At 51.4% G+C, this 26,327-nt stretch overlaps 7 protein-coding genes across 8 annotated transcripts; 3 read left to right on the top strand and 4 right to left on the bottom strand.

Moving 5' to 3' along the window:
- Positions 1-162: 162 nt before the first annotated feature.
- On the bottom strand, positions 163-5,234 carry LOC128274078 (von Willebrand factor A domain-containing protein 8). Its single transcript, XM_053012167.1, has 3 exons — positions 5,048-5,234; positions 4,548-4,972; positions 163-4,468 (listed from the first exon to the last, which is right to left on the bottom strand). The coding sequence occupies exons 1-3, from the start codon at positions 5,232-5,234 to the stop codon at positions 827-829; spliced, it is 4,254 nt and encodes a 1,417-aa protein (XP_052868127.1). The 3' UTR covers positions 163-826.
- A 625-nt stretch (positions 5,235-5,859) lies between these two features.
- LOC128274308 (TATA element modulatory factor) lies at positions 5,860-9,959 on the top strand. The gene is made up of 2 exons (XM_053012463.1): positions 5,860-9,458; positions 9,546-9,959. The coding sequence occupies exons 1-2, from the start codon at positions 6,114-6,116 to the stop codon at positions 9,810-9,812; spliced, it is 3,612 nt and encodes a 1,203-aa protein (XP_052868423.1). The 5' UTR covers positions 5,860-6,113; the 3' UTR covers positions 9,813-9,959.
- A 3,644-nt stretch (positions 9,960-13,603) lies between these two features.
- Positions 13,604-15,691, top strand: LOC128270300 (uncharacterized). Its single transcript, XM_053007705.1, has one exon. It carries the CDS (start codon positions 14,743-14,745, stop codon positions 15,124-15,126), a length of 384 nt encoding a protein of 127 aa, XP_052863665.1. The 5' UTR covers positions 13,604-14,742; the 3' UTR covers positions 15,127-15,691.
- Positions 15,692-16,827: 1,136 nt separating this feature from the next.
- LOC128270261 (N-acetyl-D-glucosamine kinase) lies at positions 16,828-21,197 on the top strand. 2 transcript variants are annotated; one of them, XM_053007673.1, is made up of 3 exons: positions 16,828-17,580; positions 19,282-19,718; positions 19,793-21,197. In XM_053007673.1, exons 1-3 carry the CDS (start codon positions 17,558-17,560, stop codon positions 20,410-20,412), a joined length of 1,080 nt encoding a protein of 359 aa, XP_052863633.1. In that variant the 5' UTR covers positions 16,828-17,557; the 3' UTR covers positions 20,413-21,197. The 2 variants fall into 2 exon arrangements, with proteins under 2 accessions (XP_052863633.1, XP_052863626.1); XM_053007666.1 differs by lacking the exon at positions 16,828-17,580 and adding an exon at positions 18,870-18,942.
- On the bottom strand, positions 20,471-23,053 carry LOC128270250 (serine protease HTRA2, mitochondrial). Its single transcript, XM_053007655.1, has 2 exons — positions 22,050-23,053; positions 20,471-21,970 (listed from the first exon to the last, which is right to left on the bottom strand). The coding sequence occupies exons 1-2, from the start codon at positions 23,018-23,020 to the stop codon at positions 21,811-21,813; spliced, it is 1,131 nt and encodes a 376-aa protein (XP_052863615.1). The 5' UTR covers positions 23,021-23,053; the 3' UTR covers positions 20,471-21,810.
- Positions 23,054-23,524: 471 nt separating this feature from the next.
- Positions 23,525-24,284, bottom strand: LOC128270278 (acyl-CoA-binding protein-like). The gene is made up of 2 exons (XM_053007683.1): positions 23,822-24,284; positions 23,525-23,733 (listed from the first exon to the last, which is right to left on the bottom strand). The coding sequence occupies exons 1-2, from the start codon at positions 24,236-24,238 to the stop codon at positions 23,671-23,673; spliced, it is 480 nt and encodes a 159-aa protein (XP_052863643.1). The 5' UTR covers positions 24,239-24,284; the 3' UTR covers positions 23,525-23,670.
- Positions 24,285-24,678: 394 nt separating this feature from the next.
- On the bottom strand, positions 24,679-26,025 carry LOC128270289 (uncharacterized Golgi apparatus membrane protein-like protein CG5021). Its single transcript, XM_053007694.1, has 4 exons — positions 25,755-26,025; positions 25,598-25,674; positions 25,165-25,528; positions 24,679-25,004 (listed from the first exon to the last, which is right to left on the bottom strand). The coding sequence occupies exons 1-4, from the start codon at positions 25,767-25,769 to the stop codon at positions 24,786-24,788; spliced, it is 675 nt and encodes a 224-aa protein (XP_052863654.1). The 5' UTR covers positions 25,770-26,025; the 3' UTR covers positions 24,679-24,785.
- Between the last annotated feature and the right edge of the window lie 302 nt (positions 26,026-26,327).

Here is a 26,327-nt window from a genome sequence, read left to right as displayed (position 1 = left end):
ACCAAATAAATAGCTAAGTTTAAGACCGATTATACAATCAGCAGTGTTCAGTATTTCGGGAAAGAACAAAATGGGTCACTATGTAGAAATGTGTGAAGGATCTCTGCTGTAGTGGCCGGAGTAAGTAAGTATTGAAAAGATTTTTAAAAGCAGACTGTTGCCATTTTTTATTAACATATGCGATACAGTAATGTGGTTCTTCTACTAAAATCGTTAACGTAGGTGGACGGTATACGAGCTCTGGCAATTACGGATCCAGACTGTTATTTTAAGGAAGAACAGAGCTATTATATTTCTTGATCTATTTATATCCATTGACCCCTCGAGTAAGCATTTCATACTGCTGCGCACAATCTCGTTGCGATCGTCAAGTAACAAAGATGAAAAACCTGCTCGCGCCGAAAAACATCATTAAAAACGAGCGCAGGGAAGACGTTGAAGATGCCAAGCGGCATGTAATTTCAAAAAATGACTGGCATATTCGAAAAGTTACCGAAATAATTAAAAAAAACGGTTGTTTGATTATCAGGGCCCTTTGTTCAACATGTGGGCCTTAAAAACAAAGAGACAAAAAGATACCCGAAACGTGGAAAGAGAACTACTTGATACCCTTGGGTTTTTTTAACCCCCCGGGAAAAAAAATCGGCACATCTACTCAAAAGCATGTCGGAAGAGCATTTGCCCTCAAGCAGAATTGTAAAAATTTGCGAAATAAAAACAGTAACAGTCTGGGAACGTAATTGTCTGTATACTACACGAACGTCTGTAACATAAATTTACTAATTCCTTCAGCTCTCTGCCAGCATCCAGCCATGTGCCTGCAAGCTTAATGCATGAGTAGCGAAGAGGCAAAGATTTGACGCATAATCTGGGGCAGTTCTTCGAGGTTCATGCACACGAATGCCCGGCCGGCCGCCATACCATCAGCGACCGCTTGCGCCTCGTCACCCAAGCTTCCGATAAACACGACGAAAGCCCGTACTTTGGGCGCTTGACGACCGAGTGCCTCGTTCAGGTGCCTCGGAGAGATGCCGTACCGGGCGAGGTTTGCGTCGCTCAACACAATTACGATCGCTTCATCGCAATCCTCGCGCGCCATGTTGTTGACGGCCTGCTCAGTCGCGGCCAGCGTGTGGTCGCCGCTCCAGCAAAATTGGGCGTGAGCGTGCATCATCTTCAGGATCTTGAGCCGCTGCATGTCGTCCTTCGGTGGGTTCCGTTCGCTCACGAATGGAATTGCGACCGCCTCGCCGCTATGGCCGACGATTTCGTAGCGGATCTTGGCCTCGAACCCATCGAACGCCTCCATCACCATCGTGATCGCCTCGAGCTGCCGATCGAGTCGCCCATCGTACCCGTTGAAGCGGTACATTGAGCCGGACACATCGACCACAAGCTGAAGGCGCTTGGGCCGTTCGATCGGCTGGCCCGGTTCGGGGTCCTGTTCCGCCCGCTTCTTGTAGATCGTCTGCTCGCCCGTAATACCTTCCACGAGCCGGCTGTCGTCCAGTTCGCCCGTTGTCTGATGCTTCTGCCACTGTCGCTCGCGGGCCCGCGCCTCCAGTGCCTGCAGCGTGATACGCAACTGTTGCACCTGACGCCGTATCGGCCCGCTGTACTGCTCGTACACCCGGTGTTCGTACGGAGTCATCTGAATTTCACGTAACCGTTCCTCGAAAGCCTTCCGGTTCATTTCGCGGGCCGCCTTTTTCACTTCCTCTGGCACCATTCCCTTTTCCTCGTCCGACAGTTGGTGCACTTGGTGGCCCGCGTCGAACCGGTACGGGCCACCCTTTCCACCAAGGCCTGCCGTATCGCGCCCGCCCGTACCACCCATCCACTTATTGCCGCCCACGTGCGGCTCATTGTTCGGGTCGATTTGACCCTGTTTCGGGCCCGTGACCTTCTTGTCGCTCCGGCTGTTTTTCAACGCCAGCCGCAGCGGGCGCTGGTGACGCAACGCTCCTAACGCGTCGCTACCTTCGGTATACTCTCCGATCGGAAGCCCGTGTTTCAGCAGGACCGCCGTCACTTGTTCAATCGTTTCCGGTGCATACCGGTCGTGATCGAGAACGTTGCCGATCAGCTCAGCCATGCTATCGTTCGGAAAGCGCTCCAAGTGTTTCACGATCGCGATCACCTCGCGGGTGGAGTACGGATAATGAAGCGTGCCGGCATCGGCCATACCGCGTAGCTCGGCGAACGCATCGACCAGCTGGCGGATGAGAGCGGTCGGAACGTTGGGACCGTAATGACGCAGTAGCGTTTCCTCTGAGTCTGGCGAAGGATTGTCGACAGCATGGCACGAGAAAAGGTCGCCCAGTGAGGCAAAGAAATCGTTCCCCAGAAAGGGAAACCCGGGTCGGTTGGCGAGTACCACCAGTCGAAAGTCGGGGTGGGTGGGAATGGTTTGTTCGGTATCGCAATCTGCCAAGTCGGACGGCGGGCAAGGAGGACATATTTTGCGCCCATCGGCGAGTAGCATCTCGCCGTTCTCTACCAAGCTTTTCAGGATGCATGTCACGTGCACCGGCGCCTTGTCCGCCTCGTCCACGACCAGCACGTAGCCGTTCCGGACCGCCTTAACCAGTGGCGAGTCTTCGTACTCGATCCGTCCGTCACGCACCGTCGTCTGCTGCGTTAGCGACTGGACGGTCGTATCGCGGTGCAGCTGGATGTACTCTCGTGGACGGTTCATCAGTTGCAGCAACCGGTCGGCGATTTTGTTCTTACCCACTCCCTGGTTGCCGACAAGCAGCAAGTGCTCGCCCAACAGAAAGTCCTGCAGCAATCGTTCCATCAACCGTAGGTGTTGCGGCACATCGTAGAACAGTACATCCGGTACCTTACTAACTTCCTCCGTGTGGTACCGCTCCGTAACAGTTCGTCCCAATCGGAGCATCCCATCTGGGCGTACTTCCACCAGGGGGTCCTCTTCGGTGCGTGCATCCTTAACCAGCTTGGAGCGCTTCATGGCTGACTCGAGGACGGTGCGCGCCAGATTGGGCATGAACTGGCTGAGAAAGGTGGCATGCACGATGTCGGAGCCGTTACGTTGCGCTGCCCGCTCCCCATATTTTTGGAGTCTCCGGGCGATGCGGAGCAGCTGACGCGTCGACAAATTGGCTCCCAACGAGCGCTCTATCGGATCTTTTGAGGTGCGCAAGTGGTGCGCCAGGTCGATGATCGCTTGCATCGTTGGGTCGAGCGGCCCATACAGCGTGTTGAGGAGGGTACGTTCTTCCTGCTCGCTCAGACCTTGAACCTCGTGGAAGAGGAAGAGATTGAGAGTTTCCGGTCCAATCCAGGCGGCGCTGGCGGCACCGACGCCGGATTCACGCTGTTGAGGCTCCGCTAAAGCAACAATGCGGAACCCGGGATGAATGCGCAGCAGGTTGCTGGTGTCCGCATTCACTGCCACGCGCGCCTCGATCGCCCGATCGTAGCGCGCGTGCTGCAGTAAGCGTCGCCCATCGTAAAGTTGCATCTCGCGATCATGTATCAGCCGATGTAGGATGGCCAGTGTGCTGTGGTGCAGTCGATGGATGCCGTCCAGGATGAGAATGTGGCCGGCAAGGGCGGCCTTGAGGAGCGGAGAATCCTGCCACACGGTGTCACCATTGTGGAGCGTCGTACGCCGCTGCAGGAGATCGCGCGCCGTTAGGTCCCGGTACAGAATCATCGTTTCCGCCGGTTGGCCATCCAGTGCGGCACACATTTGTCGTGCTAGTGTCGACTTGCCGCACCCTTTCCTGCCCACAAGACATATGTCGGCAACGGCTACCGATTGCAGGAGGTCTGCTAGTAGTCCGGCCTGATAGGCAGTCGGGACGAACCGATCCCTTGTCGCGCCGGGTTGGGTGTTACTGTTAGGCGAGGGATTGGGGCCACCAGCAATTGTGAATTCAATCGACGGTGCAGTGACGACATCCGATGCCGAACGAAGACAAATAGCCAGTTGGCTAGAATCCGTTTGCGAGCGCTCAATGGAGGCAACGTTGAGTACGTAGGGAGCTTCCCGTCCGATGGCAAGCGAATCGAATAGACTGGCCACGAGCGCTTCTCCGTCGCGCTCAAGAAATATCCGGTACGGATAGAATCGGTCTAGCAGCTCGTGTACCGTTAGCGAAGGGTTTTGACGCAACAGCAGCCCGGCGTACCGTAGGTTGTCGAGCGGAAAGTCCGGTAACGGGACGGTAGCGGCGGCGGTGCGAACGGCGTACCCGAACGAAACGAGACGTGTGAGCACGTCGGAAGGGGGGCCTGAAGCGGCGGCCAACTCTTTCGCCTCCAGCAGCACCTCCACGTACGGCAGGTCGGGAACGTCGCGAGCTTGAAAGCGCGATCGAAGCGGCGGATCGAGGGGTGATCCACGATAGCGAGGAACCGGTAAACCGACGGCGATGACACGGAACTCCTCCGCTACCCGCACCAATCCCCATCGATCAAGCTGCTCGTGGCCATAACGCTGGGGGGGAGGAGGTTGATAAAAAAAAGAATCAATCACAAACGTCTAATAGTGTAACGTATCACGCAGAGGTTCGAACCAGGAGTAGATTGTCGTAGTTTTTCGCCGATATCATGAATCGCCCATCTTCGAGATGCATTTCACGGTTCTCGAGGAGATTGTTCAGAATCGGCAACACGTTCCGTTCCACCTTTTCCACGCCTTCGATCACCAGCAACCGGCCCTCGGTTGCGGCCCGGACTGCGCTCTGGTTGTGGTAAGTGGCTGTGCCGTCGCGAATTTCGCGCCGCTGTTTCAAGTCGCTCTCGGTCGTGTCGCGGTTCAGGAACATATACTCGACCTCACGGCGTGTCAGCTCTGCGTACTGCATTACGAGCTCCCGGCGTAATCGTCCCGGTCGCCCCAACAGCATCATGTCTTGGTCTAGTTTGTCCTTCTGCAGCATCCACCGCAGATGATGGAGCCTGGTTTGCGATAGCTCCGGAGATTCGCTTGCACCGGGAACTGTTACGAAAAGGAGCACAAGCGGCTCCGGGTTAGTTACATGACGCGGTTTTACGCGAGGTTCTCTTAGCTTACCATAGCCGGTTGGCACTAGTTCCGGATGGCGTGGTGCTTCGATTTCTTTCTCCACGTCGCCTATCTCGATGGTGCCACCAGTGGTTGAAATGTGCCGGAGGCTGACACTGCCGCTTTCTTTGTGACCATGGGCCAAGATTCGCTTCAGCACGTTAATCCGGCGCACGGTTTGCACGTTCCGCTGCATTGCTGGAGTCTGGAAGCGGGAGCAACTCGGCCGAATGAATGATGGATCCAAGCAGCTGATGGTAAGGATTACCACACGTTGATTGGGGGCAAAGTCTGTCTCCGGGTAGGCTTCCGAATAGCGAACTCATCGCGACTCGTCGATGTGTGCAGAGGCGCGTATCATAAGGCTCATAAACGCACACAGTATGACAGTTTGTTTTGATACGGGAACGCTTTTTAAGGTTGTTATTGCTGCTATATGGCGTCAGATTGTGTTTCCTCATCGAATATTTGCAATCGCCCAATGTTTACATGTCCGCTGTTTCGAAGAGATTAAAAAAAATTTCTAACAAATATACAGCCAGAGAAAACGATAAAAAAAACAAAACGTGCATTTGTTATTGATCGAATTAAATATAAACATAATTACTATGCTACATCTGAGCAAACCTACCGATAAAATAAGAGGTAAAATCTATCGTTGCAAATTTGTTTTTTTTTTGCAATCTGTAGGGTCAAACGCAACCCTGAACTAAACTTTTGACAGCTACTGCGCTGATGTGAAATTGTTTTTTTTACTCTTGGTTTTTGCGCTGTGTCCTGTGGCAATAGTTTTTTTGCGCGCAACAAAATAGAAACAAAAGGATTGCAGCATAGCGAGCAAACGAATAAAAGTACGAAAACAACTAATTTGACAAGAAGGGTGTCGAAAAAAGGGATCGCCCAATTAGACCGCTGCCGAAGAGCGGGCTGAATGGTGTGTGTGAAGGAAGGTAAGGTGCGCTCCCGTGCTTTTATGCGAGCGCCACGACGAATGTCGCACTGAGGTGACGGGAGCGAGGCTGGAGCGACAGGATCGTCACTAAGTGCGCACCGTCTCTACTTCCGCGTGGACAGTATGAGCTGGTTCGATACAACGGGCATTGCTATCCTGGCGAAGAACGCTCTGAAGGAAGCGCAGAAGCAGATCGACAAGGCACTCGATATCAAAGATGACGAGGAGTCCTCTTCGGCGGCGCCTGCTGGCGATGGTACCGTCGAATCGAAGCGGCCCCCTTCACCGAAGGTGAGCAGTAAGGTGGCCCCCGGTACACCGATGGCCGGTGTCGGTGAGACGGAGAAACAGACAGGCTTAATGGCGGTCCAGACGCAGTTTTCGCCTCCGTCCACTGATAGCATGTGGGGCTCGTTTACCGGTTCCTTTTTTGAGCCGATGCTGAGTGCAGGCGGCACGAGTGGGGCCGGCAACAATACCGCTACCGTCACCAAACCACCAGCCAGCTTGAAGCGCAAAAGTTTCGAAGACTCTGGGAGTAGCGAACTGCCGAAGATGAGTTTTAAGGAGGAAGCGGACCGAGTCCAGCCACAGTTCATGAGCACCATTCTTTCGCCCGTGGACAGTTCAGAGTCGATCGAAGTTCTTAGCTGTGCGACGACACCGGGTTCGGTGTTAACGTCACCCAGCCAGCTGAGCGCCATGCAGGAGGTGTCCGAGTCGGTGGAGGTATTGGGAAGCATGTCAACCGTTTCCACACCAGACTCGAACCAAGCCAACGATCGCAGCGACTCGTCGGAAACGGACGCGCACGAGGGCCGTCCAAGGTATACCCTGTCAACGGGAAAGGAAGTTTGGCACGATGGTGGCAACGACAACCCAAAGGACGGAGTAAACGAAGACGACGAAGTTAGTGTGGAAGATGATTCGCTGTCGTACACGCTGTCGGAGCAGCCGGTCACGGTGATGGAAGCCAGCGGTTCGACACCACCCATCACGGTTGCTCCCAGCCGCAATAGTCTACACCTACCCGTGTCGCTGTCTACTGCCGCCGTTGGCACCATCGTTAAAGACCCAAAGGATGTGCGGGTATTTGCGAATCCGTTCTCCACCCAAAAGCTCACCATTCCGGAAGTTAGCACCGTAGAATCGGAGGAAACGAACGACCCCAAAACCGCATTGGAACCCACAGGACACGAACGATCGCAACTGGACGAGCCCGATCAGCTAGAGCTTAGCTACGAAAACGTCGAAATACAGACGGAAATATCTGACTCGACACAAAGCTTTGAAGAAATCACAACCGGTACCGGTGGTTCATCCGGCGATGGTGAGCTGCTGGCGGCCGTCGCTGCCGGTGTTAATCCAGACCCGAAGATAACTAGCCTCACCGGCAAGGATACGAGCGTGGTTTTGCACGGTTCGAGTCCCAACTCGGGTGACGATGAAATAGAGACCGCCACGTCGTCGGACATTGAAATCATCTCCAGCCCGAACGGGGGTGATTCGAGTAGTACCAACAGTGGTGTGTACCGCACGAGCCCTCTCAAAATTAGTGACGGCAAGACGGACATCGACATACTGTTGATCAAAAAGCAGCGCGGGCACACCCGCGAACCATCGGAAGTGTCCGTACACAGCGGTAACAGTGACGAGAGCCACCTACCGGAGGTAGAGCGCTTGTTGCGGCGCATCGTCGACCTGTCGGAGCTGCTGGAGCAGCGCGAGTATCGGCTAGTGGAGCTTGGGCGCCAGCACGCTGAACTGCACGAGCAGAACGCGCAGCTACTGGCACAGCAGGAGAGTCGGGCGAAGCGGACCGCGGACGGTGGTTCCGAGACCGATGGCTACACGCAGCGCCTGTTTGCGCTCGAGCGCAAGTTTCAGCAGTCGATTCGCGAAAAGGAAACGCTAAAGCGACAGTACGATGCACTCCGTGCCGAATCGCAGGGCCGGGTGTTGCGAGGCGAGATGGAGAAAGCCCTGGCTGACCGTGACTTCATGATCAGCGAGCTGCAGAAGGAGGGCGAGAGTCTCTCGAAGCAGGTGCTGCAGCACTCGAACATCATCAAGCGACTGCGGATAAAGGAGCGCGAAAATGAAGTGCAGATGCGCAAGCAACGTGAAGAAATCGCCGAACTCACGGAGGAAGCCGAACGGCTGAAACGGTCACTGTCGGCAAAGGAAGAAGTGGAACGTTCGCAGATCGACGCGGTCCACAAGCTATCCTCGGAGAAGCGTAAACTAGAGCGGGACTGTGTCACGCTTAAGAGTCAGTTGGACGACCACGTGCAAAAGCTGGAAACACTACGCAAATCGTTCGATTTCGCTCGCAAAGAGCTCAGTGAGCAGTCCGAGTCGTACCAGGGGTTGCTGCGTCAATCAACCAAACTGCAGAGCGTCGAGAATGAGTACGGGGCGGTGCAGCGACTGAATGAACAGCTGACGGGCCAGCTGGAAGAGTTACGTGAGCAGCTTCGCCGCTCCGAACACGATTACGGTCAACGGTTGATGCGGGCGAAGAATGAATATGCCGCGTTATTGCAGCGTCTGGAAGCGGCTGAAATGCGCGCGGAGGAGGAGAAGAATGCGTCCGCCTTAGTGACGGTGCCGCTAATGCGCCAGCTCGAGTCGCTACAGCACACCATGCGCCAAAAGGAGCGCCTGTGGGAGCAACGAGACACGGAGATCGCCCAGCAGCTGGCGGAAGCCGCCGATCGGGCCAAAGGCCATGCGGACCAGGAGGGTACGTTGCGGGATCAGATCGCGTCACTACAGGGCCGCATCGTCAACCTAGAAGAGCGCCTCAAGGCGGCCCTCTCTCACGCCGAAGAAATGACGAATGGGTTGCAACAGAAACAACTGGACGCCGGGCTACTCGAGCGCAATTTCCGGCAACGCCTCGCGGTAACTGAAGAAGAGCGCCGGGTGCTCGTCGAACGGCTCGCCGCACAGGAACGTTGTCACGCCGTCAAGCTGGAGAGCCTGCTGAACAATCAGCTGCAAGCAGCGAGCCCACTTCCAGACGCCAGTCTGGACATGCAAGCCGCTCGCCAGGAGCAAACGCAACAACCGCAGCAGCAGCACGGTCAGCCTAGACTCAGCTCCGTAGTGACGCGGGCAAAACCGACCAAAACGGTCGAACCGCTAAATGACAGTTCCTTGATGATGAACGATTCACGACACTCCGATTCTTCGCCGACGCCTAGCATGGGCAACCTGTCCCTCCCTGAATCGCTGGCCAGCATTCCGTGGATCGTGCCAGACGAAGAAGCTGCGGGTGGTGGTCGGGCTGCGGGAGGGGCGGCCGTGCTGCTTAGCAACACATCGCTGTTGGAAACACTACAAGCTTCACTGAAGCAGCGCGACGGCGAGGTATACCAGCTACAATGGGAACTGTCCCGCTTCCACCAGGAACGGAACGTACTAAACACGGAAATATCCAATCTCACGATGGAGATAGAAAGTGTAAGTTACTTCCGCTGCCCCGTAGCGTGTGTACCGAAAGCCGACCCTCTAATTGCTTAATGTTGCCCTTTTTTCTATGCTATGCAGATTCGCGAGAGCTTTGAGCGGAGCTTACAGCTACAGGCGGAGCACGGCGAGCTGAAAAAGCGTTACGATGCGCTGCTGCAGATGTACGGCGAGTCCGTGGAGAAGACGGAGGAGCTGCGGTTGGACTTGGTGGATGTGAAAGAGATGTATAAACTGCAGATCAACGATCTGCTGCTCCAGCAGCGGGAACTAATGGCATCCATTAACCGGGCCACCGAGATTGTGCGTGAAACCATTCCCGACAGTCGCACCGATCCGGCCTCCTAGGCCAACGTTTAACGTAAAGGAATGTTGCGAAGTGAATGAGAGATGCGTTTGTATATAATTTGGTAAATGGCGAATGTTGAATGCTTGCTGCTCCCCGCAAAATCCTATTGCACTGTTTTCTTTTTTCCTCGAAACGGAGAACTTTACATCGAAATAAAAAATACAAAACTTCGTTCAATGTTATCGAGATGTTGTACCATTGATTTAGTTGCTTGGTATTGGTTTCTTGGTTTCTACAAAATGCTATTTTAGCATAACACAAGTTTAAATACGGCAATACTTTTTTTTATACACATTGCCGCAATAGAGGTAAAGGTAAAAGGAAGTGTGGAAGCATGGAGTCGTGTTCTGGTGCTATGTAACCGCAAATTTTCCACCCTGCTGAGAAAGTGATCCCAAGTGAGATTTATTACACCGCTCGTCCAATCACCACTTTGGTTTCTTAGTTAGTTAATTATTTGATTGTTCGAAGAGCGCCTCATGCAGCCGTGCCGTAAGTTCCTGTTGAAAACGGGGGAATGCAGCGTGGCGATCGGGCCGAAACGGAGTGGAACGCGGAGTGTGACATCCGCAGCGGCAGTCGGATCTGTCTTTTGTGGAGATTTCAAAAATTTCGTACGCCATTTTACGCTATGTGTTACGAAAGCAAATGAAGACGCAAAGTTCTGCATCGCACAAGCACGCACAGCACAAGCAATATCGTACAGGACGTGACGAGAAGGCAACCGCGTGCCGTAATTTGATGGATGCAGGATCGCCACGGCGCATCTGAAATGTGTAGAAGGGGAGTTATGGGGGACATCTCTGCGTCAGACTGCGCTGGCCACAAGAACATCCAGAGAACCCGGGGGTTTAGGGAACACTCCGAGTCTGAGTGAAGACGCGTGACTCTAGAGATCTACCGCCACCGCCGATGAAGTTTACAGAACAGCAAGAATCGGAGTCATCAGTATGCAGCGGCGTCACCATCCTTTACGGCCGGTGGGCAAGTCCCCTTCGTGCGGGGATTTTAAAACTGGTCTGTGCCGGGTTCTCCCCACTCTTCGGGCGAACCTGTTCTGGGAGACTGCTGTGACGGGAATGATTTCCTTATTGTTACCAGATCGCCCAGCTCACGATGAAAGCTGCTCCTCAGCACCTGCGTACTAAAGACGGCGGGACTTCATTCATGAGCGAACGAACTCGAATAAGCGCACGGTTGGCATCGCAACGATCAACAAGAACTTCCTTTCGCTAATGACCTGGTCCCCCGCAGCAGCACCCCCCAGGCCTTGACGTGACGGCCAGAGGCCTGCGGTAGCAAGCATATTATGCGCTCGTGCAGTAGTCGGCGTTTTCGGAGCACAGCACAGAGTTACAAGGCTATAGCATGTGATTACCGGCCACCGACCCAGTCTGCAGGCTAATGTTCTTCCCCCTCCCCACTCACCGTCCATTGGCAAGAGGTACATGCCGGCAGTAGTGTTCCCAGTAGTTGTTCCAGCTAAGCTAGCTAATCTTGTAACGAACTGACCCCCGCCACGAAAGAACTGTGAAGAATGTCTCAAAAGGTATCTTTCACATTAGTGGACGAAGGGGAGCGTCCATTGAGCACGATTCACCTGGGAATCCCAGCGTAACGTTCGCGTAAAGCATGAAACGTTTAGCAGCGCTGACCAGCGATGGTAAGCTGTGGTGGCACGAGCCAATCTTAAATGTATTCATGTTTCGCGACTGCGTTTACCACGCCCCCGTCCACGTTGGGTGACTGGAAGTCGGCATCAGCGGCGCCATTAAGGAGGGAGGGCGACCCGGTGTGGTTTACTTGACGACGTTGTGATGCATGTTTCGCGTGTGCATTAGCTGGCCAGCTGCTAGTTAATGTTGCATACACAGTACAATGCCCGCGCCCGTGCCCGGCCACGGTACATGTTTAAAGGTCCCTCCCCGCCCCGCCAACACCACCCTCCAGCCGAATCTCGGTGGCGATCGCTGCCCAGGTAGCCCGGCTAATAGATTCCACTTTAAAGGTTCTCCACCACCTTCGGGCCTGAGGAGAATGCGTTAAGTTCGTTACGTGGGGGTTCCTTTCCATTTCGAAGGCTTGGCAAAAAATCAACCTACAACGCGGTTCCCTGCTAGTTGCTCATCCCAAACAAACCGAAGCTGGCAGCATGGTTTATTGTCGGATGAGAAGCGGCATCACTCAGCAGCAGCAGCATCGGGGCCAAAGACGGAGATTCACCAAACAAAATCAGGAATCCAAGGGAGTACACGAATACTCCCTCCCGGAGTGAAGGAATGGTACAACCGGTTTGATGGTTGGATTTCAATTTTAGTTCCAAGCTTTGCCATTTGAATTATCTCTTTGCGCTGCGCTATTTTACTGCTCCCAGAAAGCTTAAGCTAAGGCCAAATAAGCTGAGTCAGAACCCATGCTTTACTTTATTCTGCATTCGGCTCACATTATTACGATTCGGCTGTGGAAACGAGCACGAAACGAATAGGCCGTGAGGTCAAGTTGCTGGTGTTTTGGAACCCTGCCGAATTTGCGGTCTACAGGGGTGCATTTGATGAATGTCCGGCAAGACACTTGGTGGAGCTCGGGGAACGCAGCAATAGATATAGCACCGGCAAAGTCGCCGGTCGGTACTGAAACCTGGGGTCTGCGCTTCCCAGATGTCAGCAGTACGGCGGGTTCGGCCTTATCTGTTACTGAAAAATACCACGATTTGAAGAAGCCCTACGGAGGACGAGTTCTCCTACTTCTGTTGAACTCGCAGTAACAAACCGTATTTCCGTAAACCCCAAACCCCGCCGTAGCGTCCTCTACTCTAAATACCAGCCTGTGCCAGAAAGAGGGGTATTTCTACGCCAATTACGCAGTATCAAAGTATCTGCCGCGTTCTCCAGATCTACAAGAAGACCCCCGTCGGTTGCGGTACCCCCTCAGGTGGTGCACCTGATTGCGTCCGGCCCCCCGGGCGACCAGTAACAAACCACCATTCGAAGCCAGGCACCCGCTGGGTCAACGAGGTGCAGAGGCCAGAGACAGCTGGTTGGTTGGTTTCGCCTTTTGCCAAGTCGGAGTCCCAGCTCAACTTTTCCAAGTCTGAGTCAACCAGCCAACCGTCGTGTATCGTCGTCGTCGTCGACTGCACCTAGTCTGGTCTGGTCTGGTTGGGCCCCCATTGGGTGCCCAAAGGGATTGTGAAGGGCAACCACAGGCTTGGTACGGCTTAGTTGCCATTCAGCTCTTGGCTCCTGGGTCTTGGCTCTCGCAGGATTGTCGGCAGATCAACACACCGGGGGTAGCGTCGCTGCCCGGCCATTGCTTAAGCACTAGACAGAGGCCACCAGGTGCAGTAACAGGGACCGCGCCTGGTGATTGCCCAGCCCAGTGGTCGTGATTTTAATGGATGCGCTTCAACGCCTCCCCCACCGGGGGTGGTTGGTTGCCGTGGCCGTTCGGTCGGTCGGTGGAAACAGTTGGGCTGACGGGTTCACGAGTCCGCCACAGGCGGTGCGGTGCCAAACATCCGCATACCGGGTACCGTCCCGTCCCCCAGAACCGCAAACGCACGACCGCGCGCAACAAATCCAGCTCCCCCACCCCCACCCTGGGTACCGTACCGTCCTCGAGTCCATGGGACTTCAGTTTCCCGCTCCCGCTCCCCGGTCAGTGTGGTCGGATCGGAAGTGGTGTAGATTTGAACGAGTACCGACCGCGCCACGGAGTCGGCCGTCAGTAGCGTGCAGGCTAGCGACAGGTTAACAGGCATCCGCGTCCACCACCAACACCACCACCAATTAACCGCCAACTCGGCCACTTACGCGGAAGAATCTTGCGCACCTGCTCAAAACAAACCTGGAGCTCGAGCGAGCGATCGAGCGTGCGTGCGTGGTGCGGAAGAAACAGTGCAAGTGAAAGGTGCTGCTGGACCGCAGAGTCCGCCTGGATTGAAGCGTCATTAATCGTCACAGCCGCGCCGCGTAACAGATACACCGACCGAGAGGAGCCAAGCCACAGCCAAGAAAACAACGGCAAGGCCACCGGTCCACCCGGGGGAAATCCGATCAACCGTTATCAACCGGGATCCGCTGCGCAGCACTCGAGAGTGGGATGAGTGCACTGTGTGATGGTCAAGGTCATAGGTAGCCCAGAACGACTGGCGCGCGACTCTCGTCCGTGAGGCCACATGTTGTTTTGGAGTCGCGAGGAGATGCTCGTCCGCGGCTGATAGCCCCCCCAACTTGGCTTGGGTTCTGGCCGACTTGCTGTTGCTCCGTCGTGCGTTCCTGATGTGTGTGTCATCCTTCTCACTGTCGCTTACTCTCGCTCGCTCCCCCGCAGCCTTAGCTGGTGACGAAGATCAGACATCACCACACCCTTCCTGGATTCCCAAGTATACTTCCTGGTACCCCATGTGGACGCCGCGTGATGCTAGATGCTAGTACTTGCATTCTCTCCGAGTGATCTGGTGTCACCGTTCTAAGAGAGAAGACACAGCGAAAGAGAGAGAGACATACCGAGAGATCAGAGCGAGGTCCTGCAGGATAGGGCAGAAAGCGCGCCGCGATCGGTCGGTAATCGGTTATGCGGTGAGCGCTCGAGCATCGTCGTCGTCGTCGTATAAAACCCCAGCGCCGGTGCGGTGCGGTCGTACAGAGCTGCGACCAAGCTCCGCGCGATTAGAAGACTCGCCCACACACGTGTTGAGACCGCGCGACCGTCGCCAGCTCTCTGGAAACCGCCAATTTTCGCAAGTGCCCAAGTGTTCCCATACAGATCACTTCACGAGCTGCAGAATTGTTTGTGCTCACGAACGACGACGTCTACAAGGATCGCCCCCAGGGTCCCCGAGCCACTAAAGAACGTGTGAAGGTGAGAGAGAGAGAGACCCTAATTGGCTGGTTGGCCCTAGTCAAAGTCAAGTTCTGTGCGCGCGCGATGTTGGCCCGGCTCGGATATGGTTTTGCGGCGCTAGTGGGCTACCTCCTCCTGGCACTGACCACCACCGGCTGGCTGCCGCACCAGCAGTTCCACGGGTGCGATGCTTCGCCCGTGTTGCTCGACAAACTGTTCGGGTTCGCGGCGTACCAACCGAGCTACTCCGGTGGCGGGTACGGTGGCAACCAGTACTACTACGGAGGTTACTACGGAGCCGGCGGCGGAGAAGGCGGCCACGTTCCACGTCCCACCACGGCCAGCCAATCGCACAAGCGCCAGGCGAAGGGCCGCAACTACAAGGACATCTGCCGGGTGGTGAACCCGGCACCGTACGCCTCGCCCGGACGAGCGCCCTACCCGGCGGCCCCTTTCTGCCCCTACTAACAGGCGTCCCACCTCCTCTAGTGTAAGTACATTAGTTGGCGCAGGTGCAGCGCAGCGAGTCTGCCCGTTCTGCACTCCCCCGGCCGATGCTGGTTGTCGCTGATAACACGCGACTACACGATTCCGAGCGAACAACGTCCGGCACTAAAGGAAGCGAGGAAAACAGCTGATTGGGCACCAGCGTAAGCAGAGTTGCACAGTCGTCCCTAGTTGCCTGCTGCTGCCTTCTAACGCCTCCGTGCCTCGCGTCCAGTCCAGTGCGATCAACCGAATCAATTGTTTGTCGTCGCATTTTCATCGCATTTTCATCGCATTTCGCCGCGCCGCGTACTTTTCTTCCGAAACCCACCCCGCGATCAGTCCTTCCATGAGCCCTGTTATGTTACCAGCAAAACGAAAGCGGTTGCCAACGTAGGACGTAGGCAGGCAGGGCGGGCTACAAATTCAAACGAGTGCGGGGAATAATAAAAACGACTCATCATTGTTCCTATGCAAATTATTGTTGTACTAATGTGTGTGTTTGTGTGAGTGTGCGAAGATTCTTCGTTTGGTCCTCTTCCGTGATAAGTGAGTCGTCTTCGTATCCGACAGCCGTCAAGCGATCTTGACCCGCAACCTGAGACCATGCTAAGCTCTGTTGCTTTTTGTAACATTGTGTTTTTGTACGGGTCGGGCTCGGGAATCGAACCCATGCGGCCAGCTGCGTGACAACGGCGAACGTTACCGACTAAGAAGATATCCGCCAAATATTCGCCACATCTCACATGTGCCGATAAATTGTGTCGAAGGGGTGTTCGCTAATTTTGTAACCTGACGAATACGGTTCACTTTTTACCGTTAAGAGAGAGTTTTGCAGCCACCAACACGAGTGATCAAGCAGAGTTGATGATGCCAGGTTTCCTTTCCAAACACACAAAATAGAACCAACCTTTTCCCGCCAATCGATCCCGCTAGCCATTTGAAATATTTCACACCGCGTGAGTGCGATGAGACAAGTGGAAAACATCGAAACTGAGAGGTCCGACATCGAGTGTGTGTTGGATACCTGGTAGCTAGACCTCCACATTTTTAATCATAAAGGTAAACATTAATGAGCTGATATCGCGATTGATCATGTATTTAATCAAGTAGATAATACCGATTTAAGTTTGGATGCAAAAATTGACCAATAAGTATTCTATCGAACGTTTAAGTAGTAGTTCGTTGCATACTTCGGATGGTAATAATTGCTTGTTTAAAAATTGCCACAAACTGTGTTTACACTCATAAGGCGTTACATTGATGAACCGCCGATGAACCGCCGATGAACCGCCGATGAACCGCCGATGAACCGCCAATGAACTAATCATCTAATACGAGGATGAATAATAATAAAAGGTTATTTATCATACGTGAATCCATGTATTACACATAAATCGTTGAACCTAATCAAAACACGTGTAAAGAAAACAAAATGTTGAAAAAAAAAACATTCTCCCTCAAACCAAACATGTCCACCGATCCGATACAAATTCCCCACAGTGGGAATCGGTGGGAATTCGTCACCCCAAGGCGGCATTATTGTGTTCCCCATTTGCTGGAAGCTTTAATTTCGATTTGCCTTTTGCCCCATTCTAAACAACGGATGCGCCACTTCTCGTCCGTATCGGCAAACATGTAAAAATATCGCGCAGTTAACGTGACTAGCTTCAGAGTAATTCCGCAGTGATAATTCAGTGTCCGGTGGTGTCCAAACAGCGAAGAAATAGGAGCACACAGGTCAATGGGGTAGAGAGATAGGCGCATCAGAGTGACCGATGGACCGCCACGACAACAGAGCTGCGTGCGTGGCACGCGTATCTTCACTGTTTCCTTTTGCCGATCCTATCGCAAACTGGAGCCAACCGTTCACCACGCCACGTACGACGCCCCCGTCGTCGCCCGCACTGCCACGAATTGGGTGCCTATAGCGCCGGCTACTACTATCACCGTTCGCTCTCGCATTCCTCGACTGGCTTCGTGTACAATCGAACGACCGCGATCGCAGAACGCCGAGTCGGCAGGAAAAAAAATAAGTAGCGAAATAGGTGCAGGCGTCTAGAGGCTCAGTTAGAAAGCCGCCACCCCTTTACTCAGTTACTCCGTCCGATGCTGTCGACTAAGCGTGTGGTGTTCGGCGTTCTTTCCGCTCGTTGTTCGGTGTGTTTTGGTTTTCCACGTGGGTGTGTGTTTGTATTGCTGATAGCCGATTAGCGGATAGTGCGTAAAACCAATTGCCCGCCAGCTGCACACATTCCTATATAAAGTGTCTGAGCAATCGCCTAGCTTCGTGCCTAGCTGAACTGACTGGCTTTGATAGTTAGCAGTCAGTCTAGGGATTGCATACGTGTAAAAAGGCACTACTCGTTGTTTTTCCTGTGCCTAAACTCCAGACCTCGGAGCCGATCGCGTGATGTACATCGGTGGTGTGGAAGGGTAAGTTGTTGCCGGTTCCGGTTCCATCACACACGCTATTGCCTGTTCAATTAAAACCCGATCATCGAACGGCCATCCAACGGTCGATCACTGACCAACCGACCGCACCAGTTCAGTTCCCTGAATTTCCTCAATGGATCTTGTGCAACAAGAGGCTTCGAAATTGTGGGCGTCTCACGAAAAACCTGAACCTGAATCCTGCAAACGGAAGGGGGGGGGGGGGGGGGGGGGGGGGGGGGAGAGAGTTGGGGCTGCCTGAAATATCACATAACAAAAGCAAAGTGCACGGTTCATCAACTCTTATGTCGCGGGAAAAGTGTTCGCAGCCACACAGGTGCCGTCGTAATGGTGTGTGGTTGCTCGAAATGTGGTTTCTTTTGCTTGTTTGTTTGTTTGTTTGCCAAAAACCTACTTTCACGTGTACCGTAAACCACCCATGTGGCGAGGCGATCAAACAGAGAATTGGCGTCATTGCGTCGAAGGCTAAATGAGTTGCGGACATTCACAAAAGGAGCTATTAGTTGTTCTAGGACATCATTGGACTCTGGAGGTTTGCTGAAGATTTTGCTACTGATTGTCTCAAAAAGTGCCTTGGACTTTGGTGCTTTAATCATAGAGACATATCTTATCTTTGCTCCGCTCGTGTCTGTTTATAAGTTAATTTTTTTAATTCAATAATAATCAATTAAACAATGTATTTAAGTGTAATCACAAGTTTACGTCGTTTGAGCCCTGTTGTTAAAAATGCATGTCAAGTGTTTCTTCATTAGCACCTCTGCCGTGGATAAGTGATGCTTCTTCTTATCTGGCAATTACAACCGCTGAGCGGTCTTGGCCTGCAACAGAGACAAAGATAATCTCTGTTGTTTTCTGTAACGTTGTGTTTTTACGGCTGAGCGTTACTAAGAGTTTGCTATTTAACAATTCTGTCACGTACTAGCTGTGCATGCTGACAGCAAAACGCAGGGCTGACCAAAACAATAAATCGCCATAAACACTCCAACTCCAGAGATAAAGCATCGATAAGAGCTTTACTTCATCGCTCCAGCGTGTTTCAGTGTCAAGTGCACGGCCATTTGCTGGAACTTAGGGAAAAGGGTGCCCCTTCTGCAGTTAGTTAACGTTGGTTTTGACCAGACGGTTGGTAAATCACCCTGCCACTATCGGTCGTCCGGTTTTTGCAGACTAGCTAGCCTTATCGGTGCATACTTATTAATGACAATGTATATGCGGTGCTTCGCACACACATACAAGTTCCCATATGCAGTCATTTATTTACCAAACCGTAACCTGTTCAGTATGACGAATGTACTCAAAGATCGTACCGCGACAGTATTGCGCCATCGTAACTAATCGTCAGAGGTAAATTAACAACACGAGGTAAATCAATAACATATTTTCAGTTTTCAACCAATCAACAAACATTCCCATATTGACTCACTATTACGCTTACTACGCTCGTACGCTCACATAGTGGTAATGAGATTCAAAGGTTCAGATACGTTCAGAACGCTTATAAGTAGTTGACTGGACCAAAAGAGACTAACATTGTCTCTGGTGCAGGCCGAAACCGCTCGGCGGTTGTCGTGCCGGTCAAGAAGATTAGTCCAAAATAAATCGAATGAGAACTATTGCAAATTACATTTTGATATACAAATGGTTATAAATACGGCTTGGTTTGGTTTTTGTCCTTTGTTCCAGAGGTGCGACACAGTCGACGTTAGTGATCTGCGATGCGTCGGGTAAGATTATCGGTAGAGCCATGGGTCCAAGCACAAATCACTGGGCAGTTGGAATACCGGGTGTGGCCGAACGCATAGCGACAATGGCACGGGCCGCGAAGGCGGAGGCAAAACTACCGGAGGATCAACTGCTGACCGCGATCGGACTGTGTTTAAGCGGCGCTGAGACGGAGGAAATGAACCGTGAGTTGGAACAGTACCTCCGGGCACACTATCCGTCCGTGGCCGAGCAGTACGTGGTATGCAGCGACACCATTGGCAGTATCCAGGCTGTTTCGAGGCTCGGTGGAATGGTGATCATTGCCGGTACCGGCTCCAACACGTTGCTGCGTAATCCGGATGGCAGCACGCACGGCTGCGGAGGATGGGGTCATATGATAGGTGACGAAGGTGGTGGTAAGTTCAAGTTGTCCATTTCACCCATTCGCTCTCTCTATGTATCTCTCTGTGTTTTTGACCTTTTTCCACAGCCTGGTGGATTTCACGGAATGCCGTCAAGACCGTATTCGACGATAGGGACAATCTACGCCCCAGCAAGATGCCGGTCGATCGCGTGTGGAAGTTGATTCAGCAGCACTTTGGTGTTCAAACAATGCATGATTTGCTCGAGCACTGTTACGGGGGTTTCTGCAAAACCGCATACGCTGGTCTCTGCGCGAAGTTAGCGCGTTGCGCCCTCGAGGAAGCGGATCCGTTATGCCGAGCACTGTTCAACGAGGCTGGCCGCACTCTTGCCCGTTCTGTGTGCGCCCTCCAGCCAAAGATTTCGCCTGAATTGCTCGGTGACACCGATGAGCTCGCCATCGTGTGCGTCGGTTCCGTTTGGCTCAGCTGGGAACTACTGCGTGAAGGATTCGTACACCAACTGAACGCACGATGCTTTCCATACAATCTACGCCTGTTGCGTCTCAAAACGACGATGGCGCTTGGAGCAGCATACCTTGCGGCCGACACCTACAATCTGCTGCTACCGCGTGATTACACTGACAATTACGACGTGTTCTATACGTACCGTGCGGTTACCAATGGGAACGGCACCAATGCCGAGAGCGCTTTCTCTGTCGATCACGGTACCAACGGCCGGAACTAGCCTCGTCATTTTGTTACTTTTTAATTCCGTAATACAAACGAGAAAAGTAGAAAGGAAGGATTAATGTTACAAATGAGATTGGAAGCATGCAGTCAATCATCCCGGGCCGTTATCCCGAGGAAGCACTGCACTCAAAATGATAGTAAACGTAGGACATATTACATTGTTGATCACACTTACTGATATTCTACTAGTTTTTTTGGTTACTCTTAGTAGAACGCACTGAGCCGTAGTTACAACTCTTTTGGTTGCCCTATGTCATTCACACTATGGATCTGCCCGCAATGTGAGAGGCAAAGTGTTTGTATAATATAGAAACAGTAGAGATTATAGTAGATACGAAATCCCGGGGTTTGTTTATTGAAAAGGCGTTGAGTCGTCTGTTGAGTCAGTACTCACAGGATCAATCAAATCCAGGTTTGAATGGTGTCGCAAAATACGTTACATTGCATAACCAGATTCGTCTATTTACAAAAGGTTTCTTACAAACATGTTTTGTGCGATGTTTCTCTGTTGCTCTGGCAGGTAAGGCGTCCACCTTTTACCTACTTGTGTCCTAGCTATCAGATACGTTCTTTACTCTATGGTCGCACGTTAGCAAACGCGCGGCGCTTTAGGTTGATTCAATTTGTTTAACCAGCTTTACAATTCAGCATTAATAGTAGTATATCCGAAAAAAACGACGAATAGTGATGTGATTTTTTAGAGGGCAATCTTTGTATGTGAATGCGTACTGCTGTACCATGGATAGATCTTTTTACGTTATTAAATGAATGCTTCTTGGATAAATCAACTCACAGTGTTTGTTGCATTGAACTCATTATGGGCATTTTATCGTTTTATATTACTCTAGTCTAGTAAGTATGGTTTACATACTAATAGCTTTTAAAATTTTGCCAATCTAAGTTCAAAGGTTAACACTAACAACGTCATAACGGAAGAGATTCGACCTATATTGCTAGCACCCAACAAGTAATTCTACAATCTGATGACACTATTTCGCTCATATCTCGTGTTGAGGCGGTCGTAGCTGGGGTCGAATTCAGAACCTTTTTAATCGTAGTACTCTCACACACACGTCTAAGACATACGCTCTGTCTAAAACTGATGAAACCCTCTTAGCCACGTTCGCGAGGAAGGAGGAGGAACCGCTACAACAGGGAGTTGCATGCGCTGTATGAATACCTTACTGTCGTGCAGCATATACGATTTGCCAGGCTCCGATGGGCTGGTTATGCCATCAGAAAGGCGGATGACGAACCAGCTCGCAAAGTCTCCTTAGGCTGTCGTGAGGACGTGAGAGACCCGTTTGAGATGGTGCGACCGCAAGCAATGGACGAGATCTTTCTTGGAGGCCACGACCGCTCGGCGTTTGTTGTTGCCGAATAAACCAAACCATTACTCTAGTCGGACCTGCACAGTGAAAGTTTTATGCCCACGGAAAATGTTGATGGCTAGGGTTTGGTCCTTTCCTCCGAGGATGTCATACATTTCGGCACACGTTGATATTTCTTTGCCATTGATATGAGTGATGACGTCACCTGGACATATACCGTTACTGTCAATAGAAAGAAGCAGCTTTCAGTGCCATGTTCGGCTCTTCTACCGAACGCTCTGATATCGTGTTTTCCACTTACGCGTGTGCCGGCGATCCATGGATCACCTTCCATACGAGAACGCCACCGTGAAAATTCGGCGGAAAGGTGTGGCTTTTTTGCTGCAATTCTGCCATGATGGCCGGTGTCAGGGTAAGCATCGTGAGGCCAAGGTAGCGTCGCCCAACGGATCCATTCGCCTGTTCCAGCCGCTTATCCGCTGACTTTTCGGCAATATTTTGCAGAAACTCCTTAGCGTGATCGATGGGAATCGCAAAACTGATGCCTGCTGTCACCTTCATGCTATTGATGCCGATGGCTTCGCCGTCCAGGTTGACGAGTGGGCCGCCCGAGTTGCCGAACGTGATGGCTGCATCGGTTTGAATGTAGTTGATGACCCGGCCCCGTAAGCCAAGCTCCTGGGAGGCACGATGCGTCGTACTGACCACACCGGCCGTAACCGTGTTGCTGAGGGCCAACGGACTGCCTAGCGCTATCACCCACTCGCCCGGCCTCAGATCACTGGAGCGACCCATTTTTAGGGTTGGCAGATTTCGGCACTGGATACGCACCGTAGCTAGATCCGAGCTCTGATCGACGTACTCGACCTTTCCGGGGAAGGCCCTTCCATCTGAAAGCTTCACTGTGACCATCGTATACGGTTTACTGATGACGACGTGGGCATTCGTTAGAATGAGACCGTCCGAGTCGACGATAAACCCGGATCCATTCGACACGGTAACCGGTTCGCGGGTGAAAAAATCCACGTGCTTAAGGTCCCGTATCTCGATATAGACCACCGCCGGTGCCGACACTTCTACGGCGTCTGCGATGAAGTTGAGCTGTTTGCGGCGGCTGCTAGACGACTCGGAAAGTGCCGAAACAGCTTCAAATTTCCAAAGGGAAGGTTTTCGATTCGGTTCCGTGAACAGCCGGCTGAGGTAATAATGTACACCCAAAACTCCTGAAACGGCCGCGATAGCACCGATTCCGTACTGTGCGCCCGTCCGCATTCGTCCATTTCCACTACTGTTACTCCTTCCCCGTCGCTGGTTGTAGAATTTCGTGTTTAAAACGGAGCTAATCGCCAGTCGACCACTAGGTACCGAGAAACGTCCCAATTTGGTACCGGTCCAAAATAAAAACATTGCGTAAAAATGTTTATGAAAATATGTAATTTTTTTTCTACAATTTCCAAAATACTGCCAGGCCGCATTTTTAGGAAAGTGACAGTTTGACGTTCTGGCTTTGTTTTGGACCCTACACGATCAGGACAATTTTATGCAATGTCGGCGTCGTATGCAACCTTGAACGGGACTCGCATACGGGATATGGCAAGCGATCTTGGCTTCCGTAGCTCAGGCTTCCATTGGCGGACAATGCGGACAATCGTGGTCGACAGCAAAAACGATAACAAAACCAAATACATGGTGGCACCCCCAGCCAACAGTCTGAAGAAACTGTTTCGCTTACATCTCTTTTATTGATTATTATTTGTCCTTCAATAGTTCTATAATTTTATCAGATAACGCATTCTCAACGCATGTTATTCCATCTTCATCAACCAAATCGCGGTCAGCGTTATGCGTCAATAAAAGTTTCACACAATCATAATTATCGCAGCTGCATGCATAGTGTAACGCCGTTTGACCTGTTATGTCTGCTAGATTAACATCGATTCCGGGAGTTTGCAGTATGCATTCCAGGATGGCCGCGTGTCCTCGATCTGCCGCCCAATGGATAATACCGAGCCCCGACTTATCCAAGTGGTTCAACTGGTTTTTGTAATTTCCACAACGCAGCTCGTTACGTACCCCATCTAAGCAACCGTCCTTGATGTAGGTAGTAAGTATATATTCCTCCGTCTCATCGATACATTCATCCTCCTGTCGCTTTGGTCGGGACACGGAAACCCAACCGCTGCCACGACTGCAGTCCCAAGCAGGCTTCAGGTCATCTAGCAACCTCACATATTCTGACTTTGCCGATGCCTTGTCTATCTGCTGCAGTTTATTCCACGCATACCATTTGGCTCGTGCTTGCGGGTGTAAAATGCTTGGTATGGGGATAGTGCAGGAACCAACCGTTGCTTGCTTGTACAATGCGTAGAAACTTAACAGTTGATGTTGCGTAAAACACCAGGTATTGCGCTCGACGTACTTTGTTGCCTTCACGAAATCCTGGTCCTCGAGAGAGTCACCGAACGGTATATCGTCCTCAGTATCCAACATGGTCACCTTCGTGTATAGCACGTCAATTTTTTTCGATCAAGAAACGATTGTGTTGTACTTACTAAAGTCGGTTGCCTACTACCATCATCGCACTCTGGGTACATAAAGTACGGGGACCGAATCTTAAAGGCAAAATCCAAAACAAAGCAAAATTGGCAGACAGATGTTGCTGTGGCCGGATAAGTATGAACGTAACAACAAAAAACACAAAACACAAAACAATATTTTCATCCCGCCTTCAATGTGTTAGCTATCACAAGATAAAACACAAGACACATTTTTCTATTCTTTACATTAATGGTTACTTCTCTTGTCTCACACTAACAGCGAATAATTCTTTACGTAAAGGTTGCATTACGCCACAAGGGCTGCTCACGCTCCAAATGGTTGTTGGCTGTAATTGTTGCACAGTTTGAACACATCAGGTAGATTGACAATAATACTTATTTTTATTTGTGGATGTTGTTTGGTTATTACAATTGTTTTAGCTCATTTACGCAGCAGAAAGGTTCCTCAGAGTTTTAGCGACTTTTACATATTTGCATTTCTATACAATGTTACTGTTTCTTGGACTAGTTGTACCAGCGCCACTACCCTCAGCAGGGTAGCTAGCTTGAGTGGCTATGAGATTAACAGCATTTTTCAGAACTTGACTTTTGACGAAATTGGATGTAGTTGTGCCCAGATTTGCTCCAGCCCCGAAGTTGCATTTGAGATAGCCATACAAGTTAGCTCCATTCAGCGCGAGTGCTATCAACACCAACAACTAGAAGAGAGAAGAAAGAAAAACCACTCCATTAATGTAGGGTTATTGTTTGGGCTCAGGTGGGAATAGTAAAAATACGGTGTGTGCTTTTGATACACTTATTCATCATACGGTGATCCTGTTTCAATTGATTGAGTTAATTGCTATTGATTTTACGTACCAACCACTTGAACTTGAATCCAAACAATGCCACAATGAAGAAGAACCCCCAGAATACCGGACACACCACTAGTGCCAACCAAAAGATGCGCACTTCGTGGGGATTGAACTTGACGGAATAGTTTTCGCCCTTCTTTGACTCGAATATCCAGTGTGACACACCGTCGTCATCGACGTAGTTCCACCAGCGTAGCCCGACAAGCAAACGACCCGTAATATTTTTGACGGTCCAAAAATCGGCGGAAAGCAACAGCACCACGAACACGAAACTTGTTATAAAACTATCGCTGAACCAGCCACAAAACAGGTACGTCGCTATCGCCGCTGAACGGAAAACTATGTGGAAGAAGGTCACATAGGGATGGCTGCAAACAAAATTGGCAAAAATGTTTAGAAGTTTGCTAATATCATATTGTTACTCGACAAACACTTACGAGAGCCTTTTAACAATCCCGTCTTGGTTCAGCTCATCTTCTTCGCCAAATGGCACGGCTTCCTCAAGCAAAGGTGCCTGTGCAAGATGAGAAATTACCAGGGAGAACTCATATATCTGCCGCAACTGAGAATGCTTTAGTGCCTCGAGTATTTTACCGTAGCCGATGCCATCGGACAATATGATGAGCTGTCTCTCGAACGATGTTGCTAGGCTAATTTCTGCCACGAATTTGTATTGGGTATACGAGCGTTTCTTTGATGTTCTTTGCAGCTTGAGAATGATTTTACATTAAGTTCTTCACAGTAAAACCGATAGAAGCAAGTCTCATTTGACTCATTTGTTTAGGCGGGCGGGGAGGGTTCGTTAAAGTATTATTAACGATTTTCAAGAACTGTTTTGCGATGCACACAAATCTCCTTCCGTCGTCACCAACATTGCCGTGTGAGAATTTTATTTGACAGCTGCGGTCTGACCGTTGTTTTTTTGTTATTTTGCTTCCTGGCTGGTCCTGGCTCAAACTGTCAAGTCGATAAAGCGTCTTTTTTCGCTCAAACTGTCAAGTCGATTTTCCCATTTGGGCCTACCAACGTTGAGGATAGCTTATGCTTCGCGAAGCAGGCGCACATTCGTATTGAAAGCTTCTGGTTTGTAAATTACAGCCCAGTTTGTTTTTGAAAGAGAAAAAACTATATCCAATTGGTCCCGTAAGCTGTGCACAAATAATGTTA

Source organism: Anopheles cruzii, chromosome X, assembly GCF_943734635.1.
Source record: "Anopheles cruzii chromosome X, idAnoCruzAS_RS32_06, whole genome shotgun sequence".
Taxonomy (NCBI): domain Eukaryota; kingdom Metazoa; phylum Arthropoda; class Insecta; order Diptera; family Culicidae; genus Anopheles; species Anopheles cruzii.
The sequence above is the reverse complement of the archived record's forward strand: the minus strand, read 5'-3'. Positions and strand labels throughout refer to the sequence as shown.

Excerpts from the sequence above, each read along its gene's own strand:
- LOC128274078 (XM_053012167.1), bottom strand. The coding sequence starts at position 5,234 with ATGCAGCGGAACGTGCAAACCGTGCGCCGGATTAACGTGCTGAAGCGA. Across the intron at positions 4,973-5,047 it reads ACTAGTGCCAACCGGCTATG|TTCCCGGTGCAAGCGAATCT; the intron begins GTAAGCTAAGAG and ends TTTTCGTAACAG. Across the intron at positions 4,469-4,547 it reads ACTACGACAATCTACTCCTG|CGTTATGGCCACGAGCAGCT; the intron begins GTTCGAACCTCT and ends CCTCCCCCCCAG.
- LOC128274308 (XM_053012463.1), top strand. The coding sequence starts at position 6,114 with ATGAGCTGGTTCGATACAACGGGCATTGCTATCCTGGCGAAGAACGCT. Across the intron at positions 9,459-9,545 it reads TCACGATGGAGATAGAAAGT|ATTCGCGAGAGCTTTGAGCG; the intron begins GTAAGTTACTTC and ends TATGCTATGCAG.
- LOC128270300 (XM_053007705.1), top strand. The coding sequence starts at position 14,743 with ATGTTGGCCCGGCTCGGATATGGTTTTGCGGCGCTAGTGGGCTACCTC.
- LOC128270261 (XM_053007666.1), top strand. The coding sequence starts at position 18,887 with ATGTACTCAAAGATCGTACCGCGACAGTATTGCGCCATCGTAACTAAT. Across the intron at positions 18,943-19,281 it reads ATCGTAACTAATCGTCAGAG|AGGTGCGACACAGTCGACGT; the intron begins GTAAATTAACAA and ends CCTTTGTTCCAG. Across the intron at positions 19,719-19,792 it reads GATAGGTGACGAAGGTGGTG|CCTGGTGGATTTCACGGAAT; the intron begins GTAAGTTCAAGT and ends CTTTTTCCACAG.
- LOC128270250 (XM_053007655.1), bottom strand. The coding sequence starts at position 23,020 with ATGCGGACGGGCGCACAGTACGGAATCGGTGCTATCGCGGCCGTTTCA. Across the intron at positions 21,971-22,049 it reads CATGGATCGCCGGCACACGC|TAACGGTATATGTCCAGGTG; the intron begins GTAAGTGGAAAA and ends TTCTATTGACAG.
- LOC128270278 (XM_053007683.1), bottom strand. The coding sequence starts at position 24,238 with ATGTTGGATACTGAGGACGATATACCGTTCGGTGACTCTCTCGAGGAC. Across the intron at positions 23,734-23,821 it reads AGGACGGTTGCTTAGATGGG|ATCGAGGACACGCGGCCATC; the intron begins GTACGTAACGAG and ends ATTGGGCGGCAG.
- LOC128270289 (XM_053007694.1), bottom strand. Across the intron at positions 25,529-25,597 it reads GGGATTGTTAAAAGGCTCTC|CCATCCCTATGTGACCTTCT; the intron begins GTAAGTGTTTGT and ends TTTTGTTTGCAG. Across the intron at positions 25,005-25,164 it reads GATTCAAGTTCAAGTGGTTG|TTGTTGGTGTTGATAGCACT; the intron begins GTACGTAAAATC and ends TCTCTCTTCTAG.